Here is an 11,710-nt window from a genome sequence, read left to right on the forward strand (position 1 = left end):
AATTTCTTGCTTTGAGAGGTATGGTGAGCAAGCACACTTGTACTCGTGTTTGCTCTAAGCTGTCAGTTTGCAGATGCTGTTTTTCCCCTCTGTTCCACCTAAGCTTTTTGATCCTCCAGTAAATCACCGAGGATTACAGTTGGTCAGTAATAGCAGGCATTTTATAGTTTTTGATTCATTATTCTGAAAATACATGAAGTACTCATCAGAAATACTTGGTCTCTAGATCTAAACCTCTTCTGCAACATTAACAGAATGGTTTGGAAGGACGGGTTTATCTCCCAAAGGATACTGCTGTTCTAGAGCAGACTTCTCATCCGCATAAAACAAAGTTCATACCTATCCATTTTCAATAACAACTTGGATCTATGGATGGGAAACCGTTTACCCCAGGACAGTTCCCTGTACTACTAATGGACAGAGGCAGCTCTTGAATGCTTTGTCTTGTACACGAGTCCCATCAAATTATTTGTAGAATACCAGTTTTTCTCATTAGGGGTAATATATAATCAACCATGGAATGGGTAAAGCCAATTTGTAACCAAATGATATAGGTTCATTTGAGCACAAAAAGGGAAATTGGCTATGCTTAAAATGACCCTAAAGGGCAAGTAGCTTAGTACTTTGCCTGTGAAACAGTACCTGTTTTGTTAATTAGAGAAACTTAAAACTCTCCCTGACTGTGGGCATTTGTCCCTCTTTCTTTTTGTGGTTTGCCACTAATTCTTGAGCAAAGTTGAGAGCTATGCACTCTTTTCTGACATGCATTTTGAACTTTACAGTTATGCCAGAGGATACGTAATACTTTTTGTATGTTTGCTTCATTGTCATTTAAATCAAAGTTCCTGACACTGACATGCAGTCTTATTTGTAGTGACATCTGAAGTGAAAGCAGCAGTACCTGAGTAAAGAAAATCAGCAGGTGTATTCCTTTACTTGAGGGATGCAGATGTAGTTCTTTGTGCTTGTAAATATTTATATGATGCGATTAAGTCCCTCTGGTAACTCGTAGATCTAAAAATTTATAGGCATTAAGACCATTTGGCAAAACGAACTTTCCAAGGCTGCTGTGTACCTTTCCCATGTACCACAATGTCTGCACTGCTTTCCCCCTCCACGTCTTAATTGGTACATAATGAGCTTAGATGAATGCCTCAAATGGCCCCAGACTATTTTTTAATGTGTCTTCAGAGTAATGAATGAGTAACTTTTGTCATTGTCCGCGGTGCTATAGTTTCTTCCCCACAATTTGTGATTTCCAATTTTGAGCATTTTCCTGTGACTGTTTCCTGCCTTGGGCATGGACCTTCAATATCATTGTTTCTTTCTTCTAAATCCTTTTATCAGTTTTTAGCAACAAGCAATTTTTTGTCTTCACCTGATATGAGCTGTTCATGGCACCCCTCGCCCCCTGATTGTCTAAATTTTTTTTTTTTTTTGCCCTTCCTTTAAAATTGTATGCATTACTTGTTTGATACTGTATTCTGGTTCTTAACCTTTACAGGAATTTTTTTCACTGTTTGTTTTGAGTGCCCATTCCTACCTGCATACAGATTTTATTTTTGTTTTAATTGAGGGATAGTTTGCTTACTGGCTACTAATCGCAAACCACTGGTTGTCAGTGCTGCCTTGTATATGGTCTGTTCATGGGGGCAGGTGCTTGTGACACGAAGAGCAGTTATGCTTAGACTTTTTAAGGGGAAAATTTTTGAGGTGCTGTCTTCTTCATAACCTTTTCAATCGGCCAAGCACTTTGAGATTTAACATACAAGCCTGGAGAGGAGATGGTTGATGGTCCAAACTGCTTTGCCAGGTACAGCCTCATGTATCTCTCCCAAAAACTTTGTTAGCCAAAACCTTGTTCATCCCTGTAGATCAATATGTATACTTTTAAGAAGCTTTCCATGGGCTTGCACATGTGTATAAATGTGAGCCAGACTGCCATTTTGTAGAGAGCGGTTAAGTGTAAGCATGTATGTATGTAATGGTCTGTCAGTTAATCATTTCATTTATATTTTATGTTGCTGCCATCCATCGTGATATTTCTATATAATAATGTATATAAACAAAGTACCTTGCCTGTTTGTCTTGAATTATAACATAGGACGAGTAACAATCCTCATAGTGCCTTTTTTAGGCAGTGTTTGTCTCCAAAACCATGTAGCATAAAAAAAAAGAATCCGTACAGCATAAAACTTTTGCTGCTCAACAGTAGGAGCCTTAACATAAATCTCCACTCTTTACAGGCACTCCTTATCCTGGAATGCATTAGTATATGCATCATTATGGAGACCAGGTTCATGTCCTTTGAGAGCACCTAATCATTGCAACATTTCAATACTTGGCATCCATTCAGGTCTGCTGCCTTAGACAGAGCCATCTCTATGTTCATTAGTGTCCCTTCTAAACTCCTTGGACAGTATGATGACCTGGAACAACTCCTCGTCCAACTTGCCATTAATAAAACCCTTGATCACATCATAGCCAAGTGTAGAATCCCCCTCTGGCCTGTATGTCCTGCCTGACTAGTATGGGAGTCCCTTTGCATCATGTGCATCTTCTTAATGTGTATCCCAGTCTGGCAGTAGTACCCTGTGTACATAGACCCTAGGATTCAATACATCAGCCAACACTATGCAGAAATGGTGAAGAGTCTATGTTAAGTTGTCAATCTCGCCTTCTTTCTTGCTTGATGGGTTCGGAGCCGATCCTCAGCTCCGACTCGGCACTTGCTAAGCTCGAGAGTCACTTTTACCAGCTCGAGGCAGCCCCATATCCCATGATGCAAGGCGGTAAGTACCCAGATCTCGTTTGCCTCTTCGCTTATGAGGTCCTCCTTTTACCAGCTCCTGGTAAGTGATTTGCTACTTCGCTATTTTAGCCCCTTTTAACTAAAAAACCCTTTATTGTTAATTTTCTGTCAGAAAATGTTTAAAACTAAAATAAAACTATCTGTCTCTTCTTATTTTTTTAGTCAGACTTTCTCCCATCCCCCCCCCCCCTGTTAGGGTGTGTGTGTGTTTTTTAGTTATACCTTTTGGTATATTTAATTTAATTTCTTTGACTGGTGTGTGTGTCTGTGTTTGCACCATATCTAAAGAAAGGGTCTCAGGCTTTAAGAAGTGTGACTCGTGCTGTCAGAAAATGTCTCTGACAGACGGTCACACTTCTTGCCTGTACTGCCTGGGGCCTCTTCACCTGCAGGACTCCTGTGCTATTTGTCATTCTTTCAGCCAGAGAGTCCTGCAGGAAAGAAGAAATAAGTTGATTTTGAGGGGCCTTCTTAAGCCGGAGGGCTCTCCAGCTAAGTCGGCTCCATCCAAGACTGCTAAGTCTTCCAAGGCCCAGGCTTCTGTGTCCAAGCCTGCGGCCTCGGCTCCGACTCGTTCTGAGTCTAGATCGGCTCGGCTGGAGCCGATTCTGGCTTAACAGCCTTCGGCACCGATGGCTATCGGTGCCGATTCTGCATCGACCACCGTGTCGGCTCCGATCGGTTCCGACCACCATGTGGCTCAGGCATCGGTGTCTGCTCCGATCGGCTCCGACACCGTTACTTTTGTGGCTGTATCGGCTCCGGCTGGAGCCGATGCATCGAAGCTACCTGTCGGCTCCGATAAGTTGTCGGCTCCGACAGGTTCAGTAGTTTCATCGGTTCCGATGGCTCCTTCGAGGAAGAGGTCTAGGTCTCCTTCCTTGGAGCCGATACTTTTGGCTCCGGCTTCGCCTCTCTCGGAACGGAGCCATCGGAGCCGATCTTCAAGGTCATCCAGGCTTTCTGACCATGACTTAGAGAAAGTGGTCAGTAGATTACTTAAGTCACAGGCACTGGCCCAAATGTTACATAGTCCGTCTCAACAGACGACTATTGGTCCACACCCCATTGCAGTTCCTCCTTCAACTCTACCCCAGAGCTTGGAGTTGGAGTCTTCGGGAATGGTTACTGCTACGGCTGAGGGACAGATACCTCCTTCTGTTCCTTCAGCCTCTACTCTTATCTCCTCTTCGCGACCTTCCTTAGAGGGATTCGGTGGCCGGGCTTCCATGGTCTCCTCCGAGGGGGTGAGTGGCATCGGACCCTTGTCCGAGCCCGCTCTTCCCCTTGGAGTCTCGGCCTTGGTGAGCTCGGCTCCGACATCTGCCTCGGAGACTTCCCTTTCAGTGGTCCCTGGAGTTCCTAGCTCTTCGGAACGGGTTCTCTCGGACCTTCCTGGGAGGGGAGCATTCGAGGTGATGAAGAGTGTGCTGGCCACTGGTATCAGCCAGCAGTCTGTTCCCTTAGCTCCTCCCTCTATAGTGCCTGTGGACATCTCTGCCACTTCTCTTGCTACAGGACCCAGAGATCCTCCGCCTCAGGTTTCCCCATTGGGAATTTCCCCCTCTTCCGAGGATTCTCCTGATGTTTCGGGAGATCCTCCTAGGAAGAGGACTTGTAAGAGGAAACATGTAGACTCCCGAGTCTATCACTTCAGATACTGACTTTGATGAGTCAGAGGGATCCCAAGATCCCCTCTGAGGATGTCTCCTTCTCAGACATCCTAGAACTCCTTAGACAGAGGGGAAACTGGCCCACCAATAATCCCTCTGAGGATGAGTCAGTATACCTAGAGGCGTTTGGATCTCGGCCCTTCACCTCCTGGGTGTCTCCGCCTTCGACCCCTTATGCAGGTTATTGCCCGAAGGCGTGGGCTGCTCCTGACTCTGTAGAGCCAGTCCCTAGGAGGCCTTCAAAATTTATTACTGCCCGTGTGATAAGCAATTCCTCACTAAGGGTGTCCCCGCTGATGCCATGGTGGTGGCTGCTGCCACCAAGAAGGAACTTGCAGATCCTGCCGTGCACGTCCATCCTACTAATAAGGACTCTAGGACCATGGATAGTTACGTTAAGAGGATGTTTTCATCAGCAAGCCTTGCTATGCGTCGCTGAATTACCTATGTCACTTCACCAGACTCCAAAGGGATATCCTTAAGGAGCTAGGTGATGTTGTTCAGGATCCTACAGCTGCAGGAGCTCAGGAAAAATTGCTTCGCAGCTAGGAACCCTTAATTCCATTGCAAACTCCTCCATGCGGCTAATATCATATGCTGCTGATGGAGCAGTAGGCCGCAGGTACAGGTGTGGCTCTTAGACGCCAAGCCTGGATGCGGCTATGTGACTTTGCAGATCCCTTTAAGGCATCCTTCACAAATTCTCCCTTTGATGGGTCAGCTTTGTTTGGCCCTCAAGTGAAGGAAACTTTGACCAGGTGTGAGCAGGACGGCAAGACTCTTTCTGCCGAGAGTCCGTTTTCCACCCTTCTAGACCTTACCCCAAAGGACAGAAAGGTGGCAAAATGTGGTTCCGCAAATCCCAAGGAGTCACGCCGGATTCACGTGGTCAGTTTACCCCTAGAGGCAGAGGGGTAACAACAACAGGCCACTCTAGAGGCAGAGGGGTCCAAAACCAGGGAAGCAGAGAGCCTCTCTCTGACGAGCCCTTTCAGCATCCCTGAGATGTTGCCCGGCTGTCCCTCCTTGGAGGCAGTCGGGGGAAGATTATCACTGTACCCAGAAGCCTGGCACTCCTCACTCAAGACAGATGGGTACAGTCGATCATATCCAAGGGTTACATAATTCCTTTCGAGGAAAGTCCTTTCCCTCAAATTCCCTTCCAGATGTACCACCGGTCTAAGGGAAATTGCAGAGTTAGAAGTCTCAAAACTACTGCAAAAGAGCCATTCAGCCAGTTACAACAGACCATTCAGAGCCGGAATCTACTCAAGGTTCTTTTGGTCCCCAAAAGACGGGAGACTGGAGACCAATATTGGATCTCAGCAGACTCAACAAGTCTGTGAGGAAGACAAGATTCGAATGGTCACTCTTCAGTCAATTCTGCCCTTCTTACAGAAGGATAACTGGATGTGCTCAATAGATCTTCAGGATGCGTACTATCACATCAAAATCCACAGACGCTCCAGGAGATTTCTCCGCTCGGCTGGGGTCCAGTCATTTCCAGTTCAGAGCCCTGCCCTTTGGTCTCACTACAGCCCCAGAGTGTTCACCAAATGCATGGCAGTGGTCACGGCTCACCTGAGACGTCAAGGATTCCAGGTGTTTCCGTATCTCGACGACTGGCTCCTTTCAGCCACCACCAGGCATCAGCTTATTCAAGCCAGGGATTACACAATAAAGCTTTGTACTCTTTTGGGCATCTCGATAAACTTCGAAAAGTCATCCTTATCGCCCTGCCAGTCTATTACTTTCATAGGCGCAAACTTAAACACTGTTCGGATGTCAGCTACCCTTACAGATCAAAGAGTTTCAGACATTCAAAGTCATGTCAGGGTCATTCTAGCCAACAAAGTACAGGCCAGAATGGTTCTAAAGGTATTGGGCCTCATGGCTGCGGCCATTACTCTTCTTCCCCTGGCTCGCTTCTACATGCGCCTTCTTCAGTGGATGCTGTTCACACAGTGGTCGTACCAACAACTTCCAATGCGTCACCAGATTCTGGTGACACAGACTTGCAAAGATCATCTTGCTTGGTGGATCACATCTCCCCAGGTTCACCAAGGCAGACACTTTGTACCCCCATCCCCGGTAGCCACTGTCACCACGGATGCCTCCCTGATCGGGTGGGGGGGTCATTATTAGGGCAGGATGGTTCATGGGACGTGGCAGCCGTTCGAATACCACCTGCACATAAATGTCCTGGAGATGAGCAGTGCTTTTAACGTTGCAAGCCCTCAACTACTTTCTTCCCGTAGGGACAATTGCAGTCCACACAGACAACATGTCTGTAGTTTGGTATATCAACAAACAGGGCGGAACCAAGTCCTACCCCTTGTGTCGAGAAGCGCTCAGACTATGGCAATGGGCAATCTCCTCTCATCGGTTTCTGGTAGCAACGCATATCCCTGGGAAAACCAACATTGTAGCGGACAGATTGAGCAGAGCTATTCTCATGCCTCACGAGTGGTCTCTCAAGCAATCTATAGCGGAAGAGATTTTTCTGGAATGGGGTCGTCCATGTTGCGATCTTTTTGCTACTCCCCAAAACAGCAAATGCCCAGACTTCTTCTCTCTTCCCTCTTCCAGGCCATCCCCAGAGACGCTCTGACCCAGGATTGGCCCCAGGGACTTCTTTATGCCTTCCTCCATTTCCTCTGATCCCTCAAGTTATCCAGAAGGCAACCGTTTTGAGAGCCAAATTGATTCTCATTGCCCTTTACTGGCCTCGACAAGTTTGGTTCCCGTTCCTCCATCGTCACCTTTTGGTGCAGCCGTGGCATCTGGACCCAGTGCCAGATCTTCTGATTCACCAATCCGGTCAGCTGCACCGGTCTATCCCTTCTCTCAACCTCACAGCATGGTTGCTCCACTTCCTTCCTTAGCCAGGCTTCCTTTGATCTCTAACCCAGTTAGAGACATCATAGTAGCTTCTTTAAAATCCTCTACCAGGAGGATTTATGCAAGCAAATGGAAACGTTTCTCTTATTGGGCTAAGGCCAAGAGTATTGATCCTTTCACTGCCCCTGTTCAGGCAGTCCTGGACTTCTTAGCAGAGATTTTTCATGCAGGCTCCTCTTCTTCCACAGTCAGAGTTCAATTGGCTGCTATCTCGAACTTTCATGTCGGGATCGCAGATCACAATATTATGTCCCATAGGCTCTGCAGGGCCTTCTTGAAAGGAATTTTCCTGCTAAAGCCTCCAATCAGGAATCCTCCTCCTCAGTGGGATCTAAATTTAGTGCTGACATCCTTGATTCTTCCCCCCTTCGAGCCAGCTGTTTCTTGTTCCCTGAAATTTCTTTCTTGGAGAACTTTATTCCTAGTGGCTATTACATCGGCCAGGAGGGTGTCTGAACTTCATGCTCTATCGGTTCGACCCCCCTATTTGGTTTTTCACAAAGACAGAGTATCATTGAGGACTAATCCGACCTTTTTGCCTAAGGTCGCCTCAAAGACCAATTTGAATCAATCCATTGATCTCCCTGTATTTTTCCCAAACTATTCAGGCAGAGCCGAACAAAAACTACATTATCTTGATGTCCACCGTCAACTCAGATATTATTTGGACAGAACAAAAAAATTTAGGAAATCTGATCAACTTTTTGTTTCCTATGCGGATAATAAGAAGGGCCTTCCTGTTTCTAAAGTGACCTTGTCTAGATGGCTTTCTTCGGTCATCTCTGAAATTTATCTGCTCAGGGGAAAACAGCTGTGCTCGAAACCTAAAGCACATTCAACTAGGAGCTTAGCTACTTCTACAGCCTTTCAAGCTAGACTTCCTTTAGACACTATTTGTGCAGCGGCCACTTGGGCCACTCCTCATACTTTTGTTTCCCACTACAAATTGGACTTGGCCTCCAGGGACAGAGCCAGTTTTGGCTCTACAGTCCTCAAGAGTCTGTTCCATTGAGCCACCTAGGATAGGGGTGCTAGGGACGCGGTCCCATCAAGCAAGAATGAAGGCGAGATTGACAACTTAACATTAAGAAGTTATGTACCTACCATAACGTTCCATGTTAGTTGTCTTCTCTCGCCTTCTTTCTTGCGACCCTCCCTCCTTCCCCCAGGCCTGGACAGACCTTTCTATAAGAAATTATTATGCTGAAGACCATTCAGACCTGGTCCTTCTTCCATCCTGTAAGTTTTCTTCTTCCTTTTGGAAGTGTTTTTATGCTTGGTGTTATTGCCCTTTGTCATCAAACGAGATCTGGGTACTTACCGCCTTGCATCATGGGATATGGGGCTGCCTCAAGCTGGTAAAAGTGACTCTCGAGCTTAGCAAGTGCCGAGTCGGAGCCGAGGATCGGCTCCGAACCCATCAAGCAAGAAAGAAGGCGAGAGAAGACAACTAACATGGAACGTTATGGTAGGTACATAACTTCTTATTTGTGTACATATGTATAAAATGCGTGTGTGTATGTGAATGTATATATGCGTAAACAACATTGGGTAATACTGTTTCTGGCATTTTAAAAATCTAATGTCACTTGTTGAAATTCTGTGTTTTACCATCTGTTAAAGAAATGCAACTTCATTTCCTGGACAGCTGCTGTATGCCAGCAAAATTGCTAAATTGTGGATTTTTGGAACCATATATAATTTTTAAAATTGTGGTTAAAGATAAGGAACTACTACTTGTATATTTGAAGGATGTAAACCTGAACCAGATGCCTTAATTACAATGTGCATAACTTGTTTATCCTTTCAGGTTTAACTACAGGTCAACACATCATCTTGCATCCCATGGGTTTTATGAGTTTTTAAACTGGTTTGATGAAAGAGCATGGTATCCACTGGGAAGAATAGTGGGTGGAACGGTAAGTATAGTGCTAATCGAGAAGTTTTCTGTTACACAAATTAATTCATAGACCATTATCTTCAAATATTTTAGAAGTGCAGAAGCTTTTTGAAATGGTCTATTTCGAGTGTACTGCTTTGCAAATTGGTTGCATTACTGAGTTTTCACTTTATTAGCAGTTTCTCAAACACTGGTGATTTATGTAACAATGCTGTTCATTTAAATTGAATGGTGATGGTCTGCATCACTTGCGTCTGTTATTTCAACTACTTTGTAGCTGTGACTCTAAACCTTGTATAGCTTTTGGTTGTCCCTTATTTTGAATGGAATTATATTGTTTAATGTTACTTTTGTACTTTCTAACAAGTGCTGTTTTCCCTGAAAAATGGTCGGTGATTTATAAACTGTATATGCTCGACCACAAAACTATATAACATGGAAGTGCAATGCGTAGATTAAATGCTGAAGTAAATGGCATGGTGTTCTGAAACTATAGTAGAGCTTTTCTCTATAATCCTAGTTTTGAGGAATCCTGTTTCTGCTAGCATATGCTCAGTAAGAGTCAGAGGCCAAGGTTTAGAAGGGTAATTCCTTTTATACGTAGGTGTGGGGTCCAAATAAAATTCTTTCACTGTTGTGATTTGCTTCCCCTTTTTGTTCAATTTCTCAGACTTTCTCTGCTGGGCGCCCAAAAGGGAATTATTTATCCAGTGGGGCATCCAGGAGTTTGTCCTTGGTCAGAGTGGCTGAGTCTGAATCCACAGCAGTTGGTCTTCATGATGCAGCCAGTGCATCATAAACACATTTTAGAGAATGTCTGGATGCCTGCACTGCTGTTCTAGCTGTCTCCTGTGTGTGTCTCTGGAAGACCTTGTCTGCCATGCGTTCTGCCTTAGGGATTTGTTCCTGTAAAGACTCTTGTATTTTGACATATGAAATTGACAATGGAGAGCTCTCATAGGGAGGGTAGCTGATGCATGCCTTTTTGCCAAATCTGTCTACCAATCTACTTTCTCTGTTACTAGGTAAGAGGTGTCTAGCTGCATCCTTTGGGCACGTAGTGGATTCTGTGGACACTACAGAAGGATCAGCTTGTGGGCTCTTGTAGAGATGCTTGTGGGTGTCGAACACTAGAAACAATCTCGTTTTCGTGGGGCAGCTGGCAGAATCTGGCTGGAGAGAGAGATGTCTTTCCCCTCCCCTCTCAGTCAAGGTGTTAGGGAAGCAAAAAAAACATTCTCCTACTCCCATGCATCAGGAAAAAGATGTCATGGTGGATAAAACGATGCAGAGTTGGGGGTGCCCTTAAAGCATCACATTCCCATCTTTGCTATCCTCCACTTCCTCAGACCTGGCTTAGGGGACATGTGAAAGCACTTAAATGCAAAAGACTTGAGCTAGATGAGAATCTATATAAATCTAAGAGATGGTCAATCTAACTTTCAAAGTATTCACCGAGAGTTTAAAAAAAAAAAAAAAAGTAAAAATAAAAAGGTGATGCCTTGACTGAAATCACTGTTGCAGTATTCCTAACCAGTAGATTATTGCTGGCATCTATCCAGGGTACCAAAGCTTTATCTTCCCAGGATAGTACGTCCATGTGACCTCACACCAACAGCAGAGGAGTGTCTAGGCAGATGTATAAGCACATTTTCTCCAAGCTATCTTACTGCCAGCCCAAATGCAGGTCGTGTATCTGTCAGACTATTTGGTTGCTGGTGCAGTTTCTTTGCATAAACCGAAGTGCCGTATTGGGAAAGCTTTATCTTAAAGTATTTTGCTTAACCTGTATTGAATGTCAGCTCTGAGTGATATTTATGAATGTGGTATGCAAATCCCATGCAAAGACTTTCATAACCAGTGTCACCTATTAGGAGTGGAACACTATTATAAGGCCTGTTCCATTTGCCAGCCTTTTGTATCCAGGTCATTGTGATCCTGTTTTTCCTTGCTCAGGTCTTTTTGGAGACCCAACATCTGAAACGCGTGGCCCATTCCAAGTTGGTGGATCCTAACTCCCCAGATGCACCTCCACCACCACTTAAGAAAAAGCCTAAAAGGCCTAGGCAAGAAACTCTGCTCTTAAGCTCTTTCTGATTCAGATGTACTGGCTGAGGTTTCAGAACCCACGATATGTCTGATTCTTCTATTTTGGATGCCGTCTTATGAGACCCAACTGGAGGCTGGTATGGTATCTGAGGACTTTACGACTGAGAAATGCAGAGAGAAAGTGAACCACTAATTATCATCTGAGTGTCTAGATGGCATCCCTCGTGTTAGTTAGGGAAGAAATCTCCGATAAAATTATAGAGGTGGTTCAGGTGGACGTCGAAACATTGTCAAAAATCTTAACATGCAACTCCAACTCTTTCTCCTAGGGAGAGGGAATGGATATAGTTTTTTGAAGGTTTGCTCAAGGTCGTT

At 44.9% G+C, this 11,710-nt stretch overlaps 1 protein-coding gene across 1 annotated transcript in view; it reads left to right on the plus strand.

Moving 5' to 3' along the window:
* The window catches only part of STT3B (STT3 oligosaccharyltransferase complex catalytic subunit B), a gene marked incomplete in the record, with an annotated part of 781,351 nt that overhangs the window by 156,885 nt on the left and 612,756 nt on the right, over positions 1-11,710 (plus strand). Inside the window, 1 exon segment of the mRNA XM_044066668.1 lies at positions 9,197-9,305. Coding sequence (XP_043922603.1) covers positions 9,197-9,305 — 109 coding nt within the window.

The sequence above is a fragment of the Protopterus annectens genome, chromosome 3.part1, assembly GCF_019279795.1.
Source record: "Protopterus annectens isolate FY-2018-M chromosome 3.part1, PAN1.0, whole genome shotgun sequence".
Lineage (NCBI taxonomy): Eukaryota > Metazoa > Chordata > Ceratodontiformes > Protopteridae > Protopterus > Protopterus annectens.